This window comes from Phocoena phocoena, chromosome 11 (assembly GCF_963924675.1).
Source record: "Phocoena phocoena chromosome 11, mPhoPho1.1, whole genome shotgun sequence".
In the NCBI taxonomy this organism is placed as follows: domain Eukaryota; kingdom Metazoa; phylum Chordata; class Mammalia; order Artiodactyla; family Phocoenidae; genus Phocoena; species Phocoena phocoena.
This window is the reverse complement of record NC_089229.1, coordinates 45,475,969-45,496,859: the sequence shown is the minus strand read 5'-3', so window position 1 is coordinate 45,496,859 and position 20,891 is coordinate 45,475,969. Positions and strand designations below refer to the sequence as shown.

Sequence of the window (20,891 nt, the reverse complement as noted above, 5' to 3'; positions counted from 1 at the left end):
ATGGTCGCAGATTGTTGTGGAGTCATGTTCCTATGGTCGCAGATTGTTGTGGAGACCGGAAGAAGAAGAGTAGACCAGGAAAACCTTGGTGTCAGCAGCTTCGCTGGGATCCCAGCCACTCTGTTCCTGGGTCATCCTTCTTGTGTTTTCTGAGTTCAAAACATCAATAGAGGGAGATTCAGACCACATTATCTTTTTTCTCTGATTAACCTAAATTGAAGAATGTGGCTTGCACCTGTGACCATGATGTCTTCCTAACACTCCCTGTAACGAATTAAGGGTCTTACCATACAGACAAACAGAAATTGCAGATTTGCTAGGGATGTGCAGCCTTGAAATATCGAGGTAAAGGTTGGGTAACTATGCACAGTTCCTTCTTTCAGTCTCATTAACTGGATTAGCCAGTGCAAAATAGGCCAGCTTCTTGAGGCTTATTATTTCTCAAATGGTTTTCTTATCTACTGGGATAAACAAATTGTCTTATTCATTGATATTCTTTAGTGTTCTTTGACTTATCACCATTTAGAACATGGTATTCAGTTGGGTAAAAGAATGAGCCACAGATACATTTTTGTTACATTTCTGGAACCAAGGTGGTTGCTAGGATATGAATGAAAGTTATTGGTTCTGTTAAAATGATTTTATATATTGGGCCATTTTAAAACTAATATATAAATATCCAAGCAGTAAAATATTTCCTTAAAAAGCCAAGTTGGTTGTATCATCTTATAGCACCAGTCATTTATGAGATTAGGTCCTAGACCCTCATTTATTCCCTTTGTGAGATACATATATCCACACACACATACATATATACATACACACACACACACACACATATATATGTATAAATTATATGGATGGGAATAAACTATATAGTTTTGTTGTAAATATTCTGTACTTTTTTTTTATTAACCTTTTTGGCTTTATATCTTTTGCAATGATATTTTTATTTATTTCTTTAGCTTTCCATATTGGTCTTCTTGGTGGCAATATAAAATAGTTACTATTACATCTCAGTGCACAAAAATTCTTCAACTGTTATAATTTCTGAATTGTGAAGCTTTTGGGAGAGGCTCACTCCAAAGTACTTCTGAAGTTTTAGTAGTTATGCGTCTGTAGTTGTGATATTAGACAATGGTTTTCTTTAAGCCCTTTAGTAGGATCTAATAGAATTGCTGATGTTAGCATCATTAAAAGTTCTATCTTACTGCTGCAATGAGTTTTTGAAAGCCTTGAATAATGTTGTCATGAGAGATCAACTTCCCAGAATCCATAATATCCCTAGAATATATAAATATAATATTTAATCTTCCCAGATTAAATCAGTGTGGTAACCTGGCAGGTGGAAATGTAACAATATTCTGGAATGCCGGCCCTCCTTTTGGTGAGCTCTGAAGTTCTTAGCAACATTATTACCTGTCCTCTTACTGATATACTTTAAAAAATGTTGTTGATTTCTTCAGTGTCAACCGAGTCTAATGTGACTTCCCCCAGCCCCTCATCACAGAGCATTAGGTATAAAAAAAAGAAATCCTTCCTTTGTAAAAAAGTATCTGTGGTTCTTTGTTGGTTGAGCAGTCATTTCTTCTTCCCATCTCCAGCTTTGTGACCATAGTTTTAGATCTGAAGCCATAATAATTGGCTGGGCACAGATAACTGAAGGTTGCGTATGTGTCCCCCTTCAGCATGCATAGCCAGTGTTTTGACTTTCACGATCATTTTTTTATTTGTAGTTTAAAGAAAAAATTTGACTTAATCTATTTTTAGAAACAAAAAATAATAACCATAGCACCAGCAGCACTGTGTTAGGAAAAAAATATGTTTCTATACTAGTTACTTTTCTTCTTCTGGTGCTATGTTTACAAGTTGACCTATCATTAAAAAATGCCTTGTGAGAACCTATAGGTCTTCATGTTAATAAGCATGACCCCCAGAAGATGTTCAGAAAAATGGTGATTAATGAAAATTGAACGTTTAAAAAGTTATTTTCTTCCTACTTCAAATGACTCAACCTTAGCTCTTTTAAGAAGCTAAGGGGCTTATTCAGCTACTATTGTCTTTGATGATCGAGTGCTGTTTCTAAGTAAGAATAAGATCCTGTTTTGGATTTCATATCCCCCCAGCATTGCTGTTGCATCCTGTTATGTTAGAATTGAGAAGAGATAACTGTTATTAAAGTTCTTATCTCAAACATTTATAATAAACTAGAAGTAGATAGCAGCAAAATAATGCATTTAATTTTTGTTTTTAAACACAAAAGTTGTGGATTTATTACAGCTGACTTACTAAATTATAAAACTTAAAAAGACTGGATAATTCATTTGATTACTTCAAATTAGATGTCTATTTGGAAAGCATTTTGTTTATTCTGTAGTTATTAGGAAGTGTGGAGAAAAACATATCCGGAGCTCAATAAGCAAGAACTAAAAATATACTGTACCTGAACTGTACATTACAACCATGTGTGTTTATAATAATGGTTGGCATAATTAATGATCTTTAACAAATAATTAAGACATTGTATCTTGTATTTTTAACATCTTATATTGCAGTACTACCAAGCTGTGGAGTGAAGTTGGAAACCATTTCAAAATAGGACATTTTCCTGTAGTGTACATATTATATATACTGATGAATCCTAAAGTGTGTTTCAACTTTCTTTATAAGAGAAGATATATTCTTATAATGGAAGATATATTTGTAAGAATTTTCTACTATAGTTCTAAACAAAAGTTTGGGTTCATTATAATTTAGTCCTCTTGGCTTTACCTAGAATAAAAATATACTTTATCCCTTTTATATTTGTTAATTTAATATTTAATGTTTATGTAGTTTTGGAACTCACTTAAGATAGTTACTAAGTACTTGCTAATATTGAATTAATGGGAAACACTTTTAGAACTGGACATTTAAGGTTTTTTGTTGTTGTTGTTACGGAAAAATAACTGTGCATTAGTAATTATTTAGGTAGTCATTGATGCGGAGTGCTACTGTTTTCTACAAATCCCTTCTTTTTATTACAGATCTCCGCAAGACAAAAGAACACTTCTTGTGAATTGTCAGAATAAGAGTCTTTCACAGTCTTTTGAAAATCTTCTTGATGAACCAGCATATGGTATAATACAAGTATGTTTCCTTAGTCTATCTTATATTAATCTGTTTGTCTGACCGCATTATTTTATATGCATCCTACCCCTCACTTTCTCAGAGATTATACAGAATGAGGCAAGTGTCTGCATGTGTAAACCTTATGGAACTATTCTCTGTAATTTTATAGAAAGAATAATATGTGTCATATTGTTTGTAAGACTCAGAAGCTTCCTTGGTTCTTAATTACTCTTACAGCAATTTTCCCCTTTATCATAATTGAAATTGGACATCAGATTTTTATTATCATAGCTTGCACTGATTAGGTGAAAAGTCACTGGGTAAGCCACTTCGAATTAATCAGTGATAAGCTTATGCAAAAATCTGGTTTGAGTTTTTATTTGATGTTTAAGTTGGTTCATTTGTGGTCAGTTTAGTCTAATTCCTCTTAAAGTATTTGAGTATATTCTTGCATTTGGCTAAAAATGTGCCCTTAACACAGGCAGAAATAAAGATAATTTATTTTTCACTCAGGTTGCTATGTAAACTAATGACATTTTTGTTTACTCATTCATTTATTCATTCAACAAATGTTTGAGTGCTTCTTTGTCCCACATGGTATCTCTTTTTGGTTCTGAAGATAAAGAGGGAACTTTTTAGGAGGGAGGACAAAAGAGCTAAATACTGATTAAAATAAAATGTGAGGGAACTGTTTTTCTTATTGTGAAAATAATCATTTTAAAGATAGACCTTTAAGAAGTAACTATTTTTGCTAAATATGAATAAGCAGGCAGTTTGGGATTTAGAAGTAACTCTAGCAGTAGAAAAACTTTTCTAGGACAGCACTGTCCAGAACAAATTACTCTTGTTGGCATGATTCACCAGTTATATAATTAGATTAAAATGTCAGCTAATATTTAAATATTGTGAGCGTTTAAACTTAGCTATCAAATATTTTGTGTTAGACTAGTGTGGTACTGCCCACTTCAAGAAATATTTTTTTCTGTGAAGGCAGGACTGTTAGAGAGAAGAAAGCTGTTGTGGGCCGTCCATCAGTGGAAAGTAAGCACTGCAGATATTTCTGGTGTGTGCAGATTGAATGAAGCCTGCAAATCATGTGTTTACCTGCAATTCAATCAGTAGCATTAGCTTGCTATTTAATGTACTATTTTAACCAAATGAAAAAATTGGCTTAGAAAATTAAAATTTTTCTTCCCAGAAAAAAATAAAAATTTAAAATAATCTTAGAATGCTCTGTTTTAGTTCTGATTTCCCCTTTAAAAACCTTTGCCCTTTTGCCTGTCATGAGGTATTTTTATTCTTTATCTGAATTAATTTTGCCAATATTTTTCTTTCTACTGCATAGAAGATTAAAAAGGACCCTTATACAGCCACTATGGTAGGATTTTCCAAAGTCACAAACTACATTTTTGATAGTTTAAGAGGCAGCGATCCTTCTGCACATCAACGACCACCTTCAGAGATGGCAGATCTTCTTAGTGATGCTATTCCAGGTTTAAAGATAAATCAGCAAGAAGAACCAGGATTTGAAGTCATCACAAGAGTGAGTGGAGTTTATATTAATATAGCTCTTGTATTTTAGCAGGAGAAATGCTTTTTAAAGTGTACTGAATGTTACAGAAATAGAAACTCAATTTTGGTCATACCTGCCTCTTCTCACAATCCTTTATAACTTTTGCTCACTAATATATCTAACAACTAATGCTTGTCCTGCCACCAAATTCCTGGTTTCTTCTTCATCAACTACTACTTCTCTGTTCATCAGTGTTGGATCTCTTTCTTTGATTACCTTTCGATAATAATGAACAGGTTTTTGTTTCATTGAGTGTATAGCAGTGAGTAAATAGTAAGCCTTGCATGTTGCCCCTAGTTCTGTTCTTCCTAATTTTTGTTTTCTCAGACACTGCACAGGCAGCTAGTCAGGACACTACTCGTGGGCTTTTATTCTTATGTGAATCTTTTCTTTTTTAAGTAAGATGGATTTTAGCCTTGAATTATGGTAAATCTTTATATATGCTCAGCAAGACTTGAATTTGCTACAATTCTAGGCTGCACCTAGTTAGAACATTATAAAATATCTAAATTGTAGTACTTAATTAAAGGGCTTATCTTGCAAATGGCATTTTAAAATTACCAACATCTATTAATTGAATGAAAACCTGTAGAAAAGGCCAAGTAGAGCTAATGGATCATGAATCAATTCTGAGAGCTACAAATTTTAGATTGGAAGAAAAGCTAATTTTAAATATGATTAATGGAATAATACTCTTTTTTAATAATATAGCATACCATTTAGTGTGAAGGGTCTGTTTTAGAATTTACGTGTTGAATGTTCTGTACTTACGTAATTGAAACCCAAAACAACAAATGTTTTTTTGTTTCTGAATTTATAACCCAGTTATCTGTGTGTTTAGTAGGAGGGTAAAATGTATGGAATGCTATTGCAGTTTATAAACTAAACATTGGAAACTAAGGGAAAATATTAGAAATGTTAGAACTTAATGTCTGAGTAATAGTATTTTAGTTTTAGTTTCTATATACCTTGGTTTCATTTCACTTGTTAAAGGTGTACTCTTTATTGCTTATCTTTTTGTTTTAGATTGATTTGGGCGAACGACCTGTTGTTCAAAGGAGAGAGCCAGTATCATTGGAAGAATGGACTAAGAACATTGATTCTGAAGGAAGAATTTTAAATGTAGATAATATGAAGCAGATGATATTTAGAGGGGTAATTACTTTAGTATTTTAAACTGTTGGTGTTCAAGTTTTCGTTTTCTTTTGGGAGGTGGGAGAGATGAACTCCTTTTTGATGAGTGTTGCCTTAAAATCCGTGTAGGACAGAGTGAGGTGTTTGTGATGTCCCTGAGGGTTGGGTTGGAGGGATATACCATTAAGCCTATGGAAGGGTATTCTTTCTTACTTGAAGTTCTGTGGGTTATGTGAAGGAGGCATTTGTGTTCCTCAGTGGTAGTTCCCTTATCTAGTAAGGACTGGGTTTAGAAAGACTAATCAGTTCCACTGTCTGCTATACAGTCTACTCTTCATTGTTTACGCTTTCTGGCAGCTGCTTACATCTTCAGAATCTGGAAGTCAAAAACAAGGTAGTTTTTACTGAATTGAGTTATTTTTATGTACAGGCATACCTTGGAGGTATTGTGGGTTCGGTTACAGACTACTGCAGTAAAGTGACTATTGCAAATAAGCGAGTCACTCACATTTTTTGATTTCCCAGTGCATATGAAAATTATGTTTGCACTATACTGTATTAAGTCGATTAAGTGTGCAGTAGCGTCATGTCTAAGAAAACAGCGTATGTATTTTAATTAAAAAAATACAAAACAAAAAAAATAATAACATCAAAGATCACTGATCACAGATCACCATATCAAATACAATAGTAAAGAAAAAGTTTGGGGGCTTCCCTGGTGGTGCAGTGGTTGAGAGTCTGCCTGCCAATGCAGGAGACACTGGTTCGTGCCCCGGTCCGGGAGGATCCCACGTGCCGCGGAGCGGCTGGGCCCATGAGCCATGGCCGCTGGCCCGCGTACCACAAAAAAAAAAAAAAAAAAGAAAAAGTTTGAAATATTGGGAGAATTACCAAACTGTGACGTGGAGACATGAAGTGAGCAAACGCTGTTATAAGAATGGCACTGGTAGACTTGTTTGGCACAGGGTTGTCACAAACCTTCAATTTAATAATACATGCAATACCTGAGAAGTGTAGTAGAGCAAAGTGCAATAAAATGACGTATGCCTATATAAAACTATCTCTTAAATAGTAGTTTTTCTGTTTCTGTGCAAGTTTTGTGAACTTAAAGTATTGCATTCATTTTTTACAAATGTGTTTAATATGCATGTTTTCTTCAGGGACTTAGTCATGTGTTGAGAAAACAAGCATGGAAATTTCTTCTGGGTTATTTTCCTTGGGACAGTACCAAAGAGGAAAGAACTCAATTACAAAAACAAAAAACGTAAGTAATGGTCTTTTGTGTGCTCATTAAAGAAATCCAAGTAACTCAACCATATAAAGTGGAATAGACTAGGGTAAGGGAACATATTTTTATTTTCATCTTTTTAATTTAAATATTGTGAACACTGTAGTTAATTTCAAACCAGAAACACTTATTAAAGGGACTTCATTGCAGTTACATTAGTGAATATATAGAATGATGGTAAAAAAAATTCTAGTCCCCTTGTATAAACATTTTAAGCATACTAAGATATAGATTTTAAAATATATCTCATTTATCTTGATTCATTTTTACAATTTATTATGAAATTATAAAAATGGCTCATAATTGTATTTGCTATTTAGGTTAATTACCTTTAAATTATTTTCCTGGTGCTCTTATAACATAAACTGGCCTTTTTTTTTTAGAATTGTGTTTCTATTTTTAAGTAATTATCAGACTTGAAAAGAAACACAGACCAACTTCCCAGGTATACTTATTCCCAGTTTGTCAGTCTAACCTTTTATTTAAAGCTCACTTTCAATCATTATGTGTATATTCAAATTCAGACAGTCCTTTCTCTTTTCAACATGTTTGCCAGTCCTTCTAAGACATTTTCACATCAACAAGTTTCTGTAGTAAACTGGTTGGAAAATGGTACTGTTATGTCACATTAAAAAAAAAAATCTCATAGGTTTGTAATTATTTGGAAACTTTAGTGGCAAAAGTATTTAATGACTGGAATAATTTTAGTTCTGATATTAAGGACTGAAGTAAATGTTTCTTTAAAATCATATCTAAATTATTCTAGTAGTTTAAATAAAGTTTATGACATGTATAAGGTTATTTTATTTTTCCTTTGATTGTAACTTTAAACATTTCACTATCATATTTATAAATTTACATCTCACTAGCACCATAAATGCTTTGATACATTAAATTTGTTTTTTAGGTGTTCAAATAACCTTTTTTGGTATAAAATTGTTTTCTATAGTGATGAATACTTCAGAATGAAACTACAGTGGAAATCTGTCAGCGAGGAACAGGAGAAGAGAAATTCGAGGTTAAGAGATTATAGAAGTCTTATTGGTAATTTTTTCTTAATTTTGAAAATGCATGAGAGGGTTGCATGGAAGTGTTGATAAGATTTAAGAAATGCAGGTATATACTACAGAGTTAGGGCCCAAATGAAAAATCAGAGGCTTGTGGCAAAGAGTCTTACCACAGAAATACCTAGAACCTCCTAGGGCAGCCTTCAGAATGTGATTTGGGCACTCTTTCTAGCTGCAAAGCCTCTATCTGGCTCTCAAGCCCTCCAAGAAAGCTGACATTGTTGTGAACTTGGGCCAGATAATAAAGGTTATAAAACTTTCTCTCAGAGAGGAGGAGATCAAGATAGTGGAGTAGAGGATGCAGAGCTCACCTTCCCCCGTAAACACATCAAAAATCATCTACATGTGGAACAATTCTCACTGAAAACTAACTGGAGACTGGCAGGAAGACTCCTGTACAGTAAGAAAGATAACACACGATATTGAGTGGGAAGGAAAGAGAAGTGATGAAGTTGGGACCTGTGTCCCTGGGAGGAGACTCAGAGGAAAAGGGAGATTACATGGGTGGAGAGCCTCCTTGGGGGATGAGTGGTCTGAGCCACATATTGGACACCCCAGTCCTGGGGTCCAGCAGAGGGAAGACAAGCCCTCTTGGCTGGTTGGAGGGCTGTGAGACTAACAGGAGGGCTGTGGGAAGCCTGGACTCTGCTCTTGAGGAATGTGCACATGCTTTCTTGCTCCTGAGGCAAGGTGGAGGGGGTGGATTGAAGACTGTACAAGTGACTGGTTGGTTTTCTGTGACCGCCCCAGTGCACACCCTGGCTTGAGCTAAGCAAACACCCCAGCCCCACTTGGAAGATCGGCTGTGAGACACAGAAGCAGCTCAGACCTGAAGCAGCATATGAGCAGGGTGGGGGCAGCCATTACTGGCACTTACACAGGCAGAACATCAGAAGCAGTGTGAATGTCTGACCCTTGCTGGACCACTGTAGCCATGCCCCTACACACTCGGAATGCCCACACCAGCCCTTCCTGTTCCAGCACTGTCCCCAGTGGAGGAGATACATGGGGGTGCACACTCCGAGGGGAGGAAGCAAGCTTGGACTTGGCCCTGGCCCTAAAAGGGAGGTGACAGCCACCAAGCAGAGGGGAAGCCCCAGGTCACACCTGGCTCTGGCCCTAGGCCCTTCATCTCCAACCACACCTCCTACCAAGGTGATAGCTACCAGCATGCTCTCAGGAAAGATGTGACCCGTGTTCAAGTCAAATCCAGCTCTCCCTCCAAAGCCACTGGGCACATGCTAACTGTATAGGGGTTCTCCCACATAATGACACCCTTAAATGATTTCTCTATGAAACTAGGTGAAAGTTAAGCAAAATGAGAAAACACAGGAATTTGTCTCAGTCGAAAGAGTAAGAGAAAACCCCTGAAAATAGTCATGAAATAGAAATAAACAATTTACCAGATAAAGAATTCAAAGTATTAGTAATAAGAATGCTAACTGAAGTAAGGAAAGTAATAGATGAACATAGTGAGAATTTTAACACAGAGCTAGAAAATATAAAAAAAGAATCAGAACTGAAGAATACAGTGACTGAAATGAAAAACACCCTAGAAGGAATTAATAGCAGACTGGCTGATATAGAAGAACACATAAGTGGTCTAGAAGATAGGATAATGGAAATCATCCAATCAGAATAGCAAAAAGAAAAACAAATTTAAAAAATGAGAACAATTTAAGGGACCACTGGGACAACATGAAGTATACCAACATTTGCATTATGGGGGTCCCAGAAGGAGGAGAGAGCAAGAAGAGGTTGAAAATATATGACATTTTCCCACAAAACTAGAACAAATAATGCTAAAATTAATGTGGAACTACAGAAGACCCCAAAATGCCAAAGCAATCTTGAGAAAAAAGAATAAAGCTGGAGGTATTATGCTCTCTGACTTCAGACTATACTACAAAGCTACAGTTATTGAAACAGCATGGTACGGGCATAGAAACAGACACATAGATCAGTGGAACAGTATAGAGAGCCCAGAAACAAACCCATGCACTTACGGTCAGTTAATCTACAACAAAGGAGGCAAGAATATACAATGGAGAAAAGACAGTCTCTTCAGTAAATGGTGCTGGGAAAACTGGAGAGCTACGTATAAAACAATGAGATTAGAACATTTCCTCATAGCATATACAAAAATAAACTCAAAATGGATTAAATACCTAAATGTAAGGTGTGAAATCATAAAAATTCCTAGAAGAGAACGTAAGCAGAGTACTCTTTGACATAAACTGTAGCAATATTTTTTTGAATCTGTCTCCTAAGGCAAAGGAAACTAAAGCAAAAATAAACAAGTGGGACCTAATTAAACTTGAAAGCTTTTGCACAGCAAAGGAAACCATTGACAAAATGAAAAGACAACCTACTGAATGGGAGAAAATATTTGTAAATGATGGGATTGATAATTGGTTAATATCCAAAATATATAAACAGCTCAAAAAAACCAGGCAACCAATTAAAAAATGGGCAGAAGACCTGAGTAGACATTTTTCCAAAGAAGACATACAGATGGCCAACAGGCACGTGAAAAGATGCTCAGCATTGCTAACCATTAGAGAAATGCAAATCAAAGCCACAGTGTGATACTACCTCATACCTGACAGAAAGGCTATCATCAAAAAGACCACAACTAACAAATGTTGGTGAGGATGTGGAGAAAAGGGAACCCTTGTACACTGTTGGTGGGAATGTAAATTGGTGGAGCCACTATGGAAAAGAGTATGGAGGTCCCTCAAAAAACTGAAAATAGAACTACCGTACGGGCTCTAGGCACACGGGCTTCAGTAGTTGTGGCTCCCTGGTTCTAGAGCGCAGGCTCAGTAGTTGTGGCGAACAGGCTTAGTTGCTCCATGGCATGTGGGATCTTCCTGGACCAGGGATTGAACCCATGTCCCCTGCATTGGCAGGCGGATTCTTAACCACTGCACCACCAGGGAAGTCCCTTGATATCGTTGATACCTTTTTGTTTTCTGCCTGGCATGTCAGTACTAAATAACTATACAAGAGGAAAGAGAGACAGATAGTTCATGAGGGCACAAATAACATTTTACTGTGTTTAAAACACCTATTAAGGCAGATATTCTATATTGGCATTATGACTATGTAAATTGTGCTTGAGTTAATAAAAAATAACTTATGTACCTCTATCAACTATGATATGAGAATGAAACATTTTGGTGTTTTTAAATAAAATTTGACATTTATAGCATGATTTTTTGGTATTGCTTTTCCTTGTTTGAAAAATGTATTCACAGTTCTATAGATATGTGCTATATTTATATTTATTAAGCTATTTTAAGATAGCTCAACAAAAAGCTAGAATATTGTTCTGCTGATTTTTAAAATGCCCTTATAGAATCTAAACTCATGTCATGAGTTTAGATTGCTTTGTTGTAAAATACCTCCTCATCTCTTCACAACAATTATTGAGAATGTTTTCAGATTATTAAATTTAATGGGGGGAGAGGACAGTTATAACTTTTAAACAAAATTGATTATAGAGTAAATTAATCACTTTAAATTTCTTTAAATTATTTTTTCATAATTTACTGAGGGATTGAAGTTTGGGGAATGCCTTTTTAGTTGTTTCACAACAAGATGCATCTAGCAGGTATCAGTGTTTGTTAATTGAATTGTCAGTACAACTTGAGATACACTCCTGGTGATGTTTCTAAAACCGTTTTTAATGTCTTAAAATCATTTCCAGAAAAATGTGGATTTTCTTTTTTTTCAAAATTAAAATAGATTGCTTATTTTATATGTAAACTATTTATTTACTTTATGTGTAAACTGAATAATGTATATATGAGAATAAAGAAGTAATTTGTCCTGAAGATGGTTATGGAACATGACAAAGAAGTTGACAGTACTCATAATGAATGAAGCAATTATGAATGAAACAAATCTGTTTGATTACACTTGATTGCATAGTAACTTTTTTCATTACTGTTTTCAAATAATACTGCCTATCACGTGTATTCATGACTGGCATTTTTTTATATATATAAATTTATTTTATTTATTTGTTTTTGGCTGCTTTGGGTCTTCGTTGCTGTACGGGCTTTCTCTAGTTGCAGTGAGCGGGGGCTACTCTTTGTTTCAGTGCACGGGCTTCTCATTGTGGTGGCTTCTCTTGTTGCAGAGCACAGGCTCTAGACGCTCAGGCTTCAGTAGTTGTGGCTCACGGGCTCTAGGGTGCAGGCTCAATAGTTGTGGCGCACGGGCTTAGTTGCTCCGTGGCATGTGGGATCTTCCTGGACCAGGGCTCAAACCCATGTCTCCTGCACTGGCAGGTAGATTCTTAACCACAGGGTCACCAGGGAAGCCCATGACTGGCATTTTTATTGCTAACTAATGTGAACTATTACTTGGTGTTGGTTTTAATTAATTGAATGTATTTCCTGCTATTCAATTAAAAGATTTCTATGTTTAGATAAAAATTGAAAAATATTTAAAAATATACCCAAGAGGAGGTTGACTGACTTCGGAAAAAAAATTCCAAAATGTTACTTTATTGCATATCTGAAATGGAATTTGATGAATTTTTTTCATTTTAAAAGCTTGGCAAGAGAGTAAGATTAATAACAAGAAGAATAACTCTGTACTTGTAAGATGTGAGCTTTGTAAAAATCTGTTATTCTAAAGGTTTTCAAATATGTGATGATTTTCTTCCTCAGAAAAAGATGTTAACAGAACAGATCGAACAAACAAGTTTTATGAAGGCCAAGATAATCCAGGGTTGATTTTGCTTCATGACATTTTGATGACCTACTGTATGTATGATTTTGATTTAGGTAAGTTCTCCTCTAACATCCTAATTTAAATATATTATGTATGTTTATTTTAGAATTTAAATTTATTAACCTGTTAGGAACATGTAAATAGTTCCGTGGCCTAGTTTTTATAGGGGTGTTCCACAGGGGACTGGAAACTTAAAAGGCTTTGGTTCCCAAATTGTGCACCAAGGAGCACTGGGTTGCTCATGCAAACTCATGGGGACAATGTGGGATATTTTAAATATTTGAGGGAAATATAGTGACATCTGTAGGACACTGCTCTAACTACTAACTGGAGTAGTTCAGGGTTTCATCATTAGATCACCAGACTCCTTCTGATGAAGTTATATCTTTACAAAGCAGAGTTTTTGGCCTTGCCATGATAAGCAAGTACTGTGTGAAAATAGATGAGGATGGTGGCATCCAATTGGATTCCAAGGTTTGAGTAGTGTAGTGCCCAACAGGTGCTAAGTTAAATAGGATATAAATATTAATTAAGTTGTTTGGATCTGTTTAATACATGGAAATTGTTAGTAATATTTTTGAGCGTAGGGGTGCCTTGGAAAACAATTCCTGAGGCACTAAGGGTACTGTGAATTGAGAAAGTTTGGGAACCTTTTTTTGATAGGCTTATCCCTTGTGAAGAAAAATGCTGATTTGATATTATAGACAAATGGTGCATATAATTATCTAGGGCGTGTGGAGCTTTACTCTCTTTTCTTGGTTAGTCTGTTTTCTACCAAGAATGGGTTGGAAAGACTGGGGTTGGTGGTGGGAGTTGGGGGGATTGCATGGGGAAGCGATGCTAAGGGATAGAAAGCCTAAGGAACCAATATTTTAAGGGACAAGAGAACTTGATCCAAAAGAATTCCTTTTGGATTCTTATATGTAAGTTAGGGGAAGATGTAAACTCTGTTGTGGATCTTGAGGCATCAGCCTCTGGTGACAGTAGTTGAATATCACAGATTTCTCTTTAAAATGTGAAATGTAGCCAGTCCTGTCTATCACACCTATAGTGAGCCTCAAATTGGATTGTTGAAAATATTAGTAGATTGCTTCTTAGGTTACAGAATGCTGTTATTACTTAATTTTGATTTCAATTTTGATTCTATTAGAAGCCTTTTGAAGAAGTGGGGAAATAATCCCCACTTTATAAGTAAAGTTATATTGATTTAGACTGTGACTCAGGGTTGTACAAGTAGTAAATATTGGACTGGGGGTAGAGACCCAGGTCTTTATTGCAGCCTGGCATTCTTACCTCTACACATTCAGCACCCTGACCCACTGCCATTTTAGTTTCTGTTAACCACTGTGGGGAATAGGGCTGTCGTCCTAGGGAACGAGAGGCATTGCCCTGTACTCTAAGTTGGTAATTTTGAGATAGGAATGAATGCATATTCTCAGAAGGAGTTCTTGAATGCTCAGTTTTTTCAGGAACTGGGTCCCAGACCAGCTATTTGGATAAATTGCTGTTCCCGTTTGTCTATATTAACCCCACATTCTTTCCAGTCAAATACTTTAAGTTATTTGAAACATACCCAGGGATTTTATTAAGAACTCTGGCCTTGGGAGAAGCCAGGGTAGTTTTCATAAAGCACTGGACCAAATTTCTTGCTTTTTACTCATAGCAAAGTAATCCGGGCTGTAAATTTACTCTTATAGTTGATTCTTTCCTATTGAGTTGTTTGGCTTCTTAGCCCATAGATGAGATGTAGGTGTATTTGTGTTAAATATAGTTTCATTAATAGTGAGGAAGAAGATAAAAATTAACAAAAGCAGACAGAAGAACTCAAGGAAGAGTAATTTTTAGTTAGTGCAGACACTATATCTAAGTTGTTTCTATGGGAGGTATCTTTTTTTTTTTTTTACAGTGTATGTTCATAATCTGATCCTGAATAAGCAGTAAAAGGTTAAATTATACTCAAAATACTGTATGTAAGAAGGCAGGAGAGTGTCTAATTAAAAAAAATGATTTCCACCTCTTAAGATTTAAAAAAATAAAATTGATCCTCTAATAACCGAATAAGCTTCAGTTAACCTGGAATGTTCACCTGTATATAGATGAAATTTTTCTTTTCTCTTTAAGAATGTGTACACTAGGATGGTAAGGAGTTCATTTCTCACACCTCCACACTGAAACAACTTTGCTATGAAAATAATTTTGGGGAACTACTTCAGAAATTGTAGTAGTGCTGATTAAGATGTACATCAGTCAGCACTAGTGCAGAATTTGAGCATCACTGAATGCTAATTTAAACAGCTTTAATCTTTTTAATTAAAAGGAATTTGTACATTAATTCCACACCCACAACTCATGACATACCCCAAAGAACATCATGTATAAAATAAAATAGATTAAAAGCAACAAGAATATGAAGATTAATTTGACTGCTTGCTTTAACTAAAACTTTATGGTAGTGATCCCGTATGAAAGCTGAAGACTTAAAGGATTAAATTAGCTTCTTAGAAATTTTTATTCATTATAACTTTATAATAAAGCACTTTTCCCCCCCAGAGGAAAGGTGCTTTGTAAACCTTTCGAACAGCATGCTTTGAAATATTTCTGTTACAGGCTATATGTGGTCAGACCCAGGAAAGTGGTACTCTTTTCAACTTCGTGAAATTCACATAAATTTCCTTCATGCTTTAATTGGTTTAGCTTTTATATTTGTCATTGCTTTCACTGTGTCATTGCCATGTAGGAAAGTTCTGATGATAACAGTCTAGTCTTCCTTCTAACCTACTTGTTCTTTCTTAAAAGTGTTGTATTAGGGAAAGAAGTAAAGAAAAAAAAGATTTCTTATAAGATACTGGCTCATGTGATTATGGAGACTGAAAAGTCCCACAGTCTGCCATCTATAAGGTGGAGACTCAAGAAAGCTGGTGGTGTAGTTTAAAGACCTGAGAGCAGGAGAGCCAGTGGTGTAGATGCTAGTCCTGAGTCTGAAGGCATGAGAGCCAGGAGCACTGAGGGCAAAGCACTATCTCAGCTCAACCAGCCAAGCAGAGAGCAAATTCAGTCTTCCTCCATCTTTTTATTCTATTCAGGTCCTCAGTGGATTGGGTGATGCCTCCTCACATTGCTGAGGGCCATCTGCTCTAATCAGTTAACCAATTCAAATGCTAATCTCTTCTAGAAACACGTTCACAGATACTCCCAGAAATAATGATTAACCAGACATCTGGGCATCCTGTGGCCCACTCAAGTTGACACACAGAATTAATCATGTCGTATGTATTATTTTAAAAAAAGCATCTGTAATAAATTTGTATAAATGCTTACATTTAGATATCATGTCGTATGCCATTTTTTCTAGCACTTTTCTCTAAATGTCTTGGTAACTCCATTGTTTGGTACTGTAATAATTGGATACCTGCCATGGGAACCTAAGTTTTTTTGTGTGTGTGCTAACGTGCGTAGAGACATACTTTTCCGCAGGGTGTAGTGTAGACATAGTGAGGTTGGGAGAGATTAGGCGTAGCAGTAGATGGTATTGTAACTGAAAGTGGGGTCCGGCTGCTCGTTGCTCAAAAGCCAATAAAGAGGCCAGGTTGGCGGAAAGGAAAGTTTGTTTTGTTTTGGATACTGTCAGTGTGGGGGTTGGGGGGTGGTAAGGGCAGATGTCTGTCCAGAGGCCGACTCCCACCACTGACAGTCAGTGGGCAAGAGCTGTTATAGACGGAGGGAGGGGGCTACGTGCAGAAACAGCACAGTCAGCTCTGACAGTCATCTTGAAATTGGTCATTGGTGGTCTGATCAGCATCATCTTGATTGTTTTAGGTACAGTTAATCTTCAGTTCTAGGGTCGGTTTGTTTCCATTTCTTTGAGGCCAGTTCTCAGAATTGTGGCAGCTCATGGCTGCAGCCTGGTCATCATGTAGTTAACTTCTTCCACCTGCTGGGGGTTTCAGTTTCTTTAAGACAGCTCACAGGATATGGCTCAGAATGTTATCTACAGCTCTTAAAAAGGAACTAAAGATCCTTGACTGTGCTTAATGACTGAACTATTATTATTTGGTCTCCTTTGACTGTTTTCCTTTGTTTCAGCATTTTCTCACTTCTCTGATTAAACTTATTCTTTGGCTAAAGTTTTTCCACAGACAAAAGGCAGGTTGAGGATGTGGGGGGCAAGGACTGTAGGGTCCTGCTCCATTTCAACAGGGTAGAGGCTAAGAGCAGATAAAGCTAAACTTTTATGTGTAAGGAGATCCTGAAGTGAACTGTCTCTTTCTGTTATACTTTTAATCTGAGTTTTCTCAAGAGACTTTGGCTTACATGCTTCCTGGGGTCATTTTTAAAGTTGTCTTCCAGAATAGGAAGAGTGATGTAAAATTATGTATAACTGCAAGCAGAAGTATCCCCTCCCTTTTAAAAATGTATACTGTTTTAAATGGCTTCATTGCACACAGATATTGGTGAACGATAAGAATGTAAGTGTTGGTTCTGCGAATGAAAGACTGTATGTTTTCCACAGACTTCCCAAGCTATCACTGGGGAAAAAAATCTCTATGTAACTTTAATGAATGTACAAAAGTTACCAAAGTTGAATGATATGTATGTGAAAAGGCTTAGTAAGAGCTCTTGTCCCTTTGTGGATTCAAGAATCTGTATCTTAAGTCTGAAATCTAATTGTAAAACAATTAAGAAAATTGAGGATTTTATAAGATGGAACTAAAAAATAAGACGTTTGACATGGTCAGGTGAAAAGCAAAACTAAGATTTTTTGTTTGTTTTTTAAGTGAGGGGCCTGATTCTTTAACTTTCCAATTTTTCTTTTAATCTAGCGCTGCAAATTAGTGTCATGATGAGAAATTATAAGAGCACAAGAGAAGGGTGGTTAAGATGGTAGCTTTAGGTACAAAATATTGATTGGATTAAATAAGCCCAATTTGCTAGCATTGGTTGGGTCTAGAGTAACAGCAAAAGGAAAAAAGAAAGAGAACATAAATACAACCACTTAAAAGAGGTAATTTTGTTGTGATTCCTTTTGGGTAGATTACCAGTGTCTGGTTGATAAAGCAGTTGGACCCTTTTTAGTTCTTATTTTACTGGGCTTATTCATCGTAGTTTGGTGGTGGTTGACTACTCTGGCCTTGCAGCTTTCTTCCCTTTGACTTTTCTTTTTTTTAAATATTTATTAAATTTGATATTCCTCTGGGTTTCCCTTCACCCCTCTTCTTTATCATAATGCTTTTGCACATTATTTTTTAATAATATTACCCTCTCTTGATAATGATATCTACACTAAGACACATTCTAGCAGTTATGTATCTGTTGACGTCTCAGTACAAAACAACTCACCTTTCTCACCTGATTGCTAGATTTCCTCCTCATTGTTTACAAACATCAGTATCGACCAGTTTCTGAAACCAAGAAAAACGATGCAGTTTTAAGTGAAATGGTGGTGGTATGCACAGCTGGATACATAAAGCTTAGGTTTTTAGAGATATGATTAGTTTTTTCTGTTCTTCTTAGGATATGTGCAAGGAATGAGTGACTTACTTTCCCCTCTTTTATATGTGATGGAAAATGAAGTAGATGCCTTTTGGTGCTTTGCCTCCTACATGGACCAAATGGTAAGGTTCCATTCCAAACTAATTCTGAAAATTTTAGTTGCATAATAATCTTATAAGATTGATGTTTATATTTAGCCAATTATGGTAGAACTTAAAAAAACTGCTCTATGTTGTTTGTTTCTTTTTTAAATAGCCTTTTCAAGAGGCTTGGAAATACTGGTATTGTTTTTAATACAAAAAGTAGATAGTAAGTGCCTATAGAACAGGAATAATCAGGATTTAATATTGGTAAATGCTTATGATCTGCAGAAGAACCATGAGTCATTATAGAATATTGATGAAATAGATGATTTCAGTTCTTGTGAAGTAGTTGAACTTTCATATCATCTGTTTCAGAGATAAAGCTTAGTCATGCCAAGTAATATCCTTACCTTTTGTGAACATTTTGTATTTTGTCATTATATTGGCTGATTTTTCTCCAGATGTGTTTGAACTATTTGTAACGTTGACAGCTTCTTAGTTTTTTCCTAAGCATGCGATTATTAGAGTTGAACTGTGTCTATATATACATATTATTATAAGGAACATTTTATCTATTATCATTGATATATCTTGAAGACAGAGTTCTAGGACAATAGTACAGTATTAACAGGAAAATAGAACTGAACAGTCTTCTCAAGTAATCTATTAGAAAGGGGGAAAAAAAAGCAAAGGGGCTAAGAGCATATAAAAGCATATGAAATCCAAAGACCTGACTACATAGGTCACTGTACTGTTTCAAAATAAAATAAATACACTTGTTGCTGGGCCTTGATGGTTGGATATTGAAATGGCTTGCTTGCAAGGGAATAAAGATTTGAATATGTAGTCATATAAAATGTTTCCCTGTAGTGGAGAGTCTGGGATACAGATGTGAAATTTTTTGATTAGTTCTATTTTTTGATTACTTCTATTCTTCCTCTCTTGCTTGCCTGTTTTTTGTTTCCCCTTCTAATTTGTTCCAATTTTATCTGTTTCCTCAAGTCTCTTATCCATGGTTCCAACTCATCCTCACTTCTCCTAGTTCTTTTCCATACTTGATAAGATACCATGAATTAATGTTTTTGGATTCTTTGGAAAGATTATTAATTGCAGTAATATGGTAATATCATAATTTGTATTCCTTACCTTTTGATTGATTGATTTTACCTGCCTTCTTAGTTCCAATTACTCCCAGGTGCTCTAGAAACCTGAGGAATTTGTTATAAAGGTCTGTACAACTGATAACTAATTGTGTAGAAACTGTTGTCTGCTTTCCTTGTGTTTTTGTTGTTTATCCTCTTTTCACTAGAGCTAGTATGCACCTTGATAAAGGGGTCATGTCTTTGTTTAACTAGTTCTCTGATATGCTTCCAGAATTTTCCTAATGCCTGACATGAGGTTTTTGTTGAACAGATTTTTGTAGAATAAACACATGAATATTTCCCCAGTGCTTAGTTTAGACCTCTACTTACAGTAGGTATTCCAAGAATTAGCACAAACACACGGCATTTAGTGTTTTATAGTAATAGTTTTCATAAAACTGAGCTACTATTGGCATGTTCAAATATATTGGCTTGTGGTGCCAAATACATACGTACATGCATATGTGTGCATGTATTTAGGTGTCAAATGTAAAGACTACTTTCTGAACATCTGCAGTGTACCACTTCACAGTCTATTTGTCATTTTTGTGTATGAAGGTTCAAGTTCTTTGTTCTGTCTCTTTCACAGTAAATGTTCTCTGTTTGCCTTTTCCATTGAGAATGATCTGGGGATTTTTCTAGTCTTTATTCTAAAAAGATCTCTTAATATATTGTCTGCTAACATCTTTTGCTTCATAATATTTGAATGAAAGGTCAATAAGTTACAATCAAAATAATCCGCACAATTATTTTTCACTGCATTGCTGTTGTTTTGGTGTCCTTGAATCGGTGCTGCTGTTTGACTCCTTTTTGTTTTATGGATTTATTTAACATAAGTTTTAACTACTTTAGTGAAGCTGAATTCAGTGTCTGTAGATTTACTTTTGTTGATATTACTCACATCTAATGTAGGCCTAGGCATAGACTTTGTTTTCGAAATATAGAAATATTTGCAGAATGATCTGACGAACTTTCTTATAGCCACCATTCATTTTGCCATATAGTTTTGTCCCACCCTTCCTTCTCACCCCCATCCATATATATACACACACACACCTGTATACATGTACATATACATATATGTATGCATGCATGCATGTGTGCATTCCTATGTATATGTATGCACACACATATTTATTTACAGTTACACTTGATGCCCTGTGTATATCCACTGTTGACCTCATTGCCCTTTCTTCAGGAGTAGCTACTTTTCTGAAGTCGGCTTCTGTCATTTTGGGAGTGCTCCTTTTTATAGCA

At 35.6% G+C, this 20,891-nt stretch overlaps 1 protein-coding gene across 7 annotated transcripts in view; it reads left to right on the top strand.

Moving 5' to 3' along the window:
* Positions 1 to 20,891, top strand: part of TBC1D15 (TBC1 domain family member 15) — a 41,696-nt gene that overhangs the window by 14,158 nt on the left and 6,647 nt on the right. For 2 of the 7 annotated variants that reach the window (XM_065888416.1, XM_065888420.1), the window contains 7 exons: positions 3,027 to 3,129; positions 4,457 to 4,654; positions 5,711 to 5,839; positions 6,979 to 7,082; positions 8,056 to 8,150; positions 12,856 to 12,972; positions 18,431 to 18,531. In XM_065888416.1, the coding sequence (XP_065744488.1) occupies positions 3,027 to 3,129; positions 4,457 to 4,654; positions 5,711 to 5,839; positions 6,979 to 7,082; positions 8,056 to 8,150; positions 12,856 to 12,972; positions 18,431 to 18,531 (847 nt within the window). Of the gene's footprint in view, positions 1 to 3,026; positions 3,130 to 4,101; positions 4,153 to 4,456; positions 4,655 to 5,710; positions 5,840 to 6,978; positions 7,083 to 8,055; positions 8,151 to 12,855; positions 12,973 to 18,430; positions 18,532 to 20,891 lie in introns of all 7 variants that reach the window. The other 5 variants (XM_065888415.1, XM_065888417.1, XM_065888419.1 and 2 more) reach the window with 5 other exon arrangements.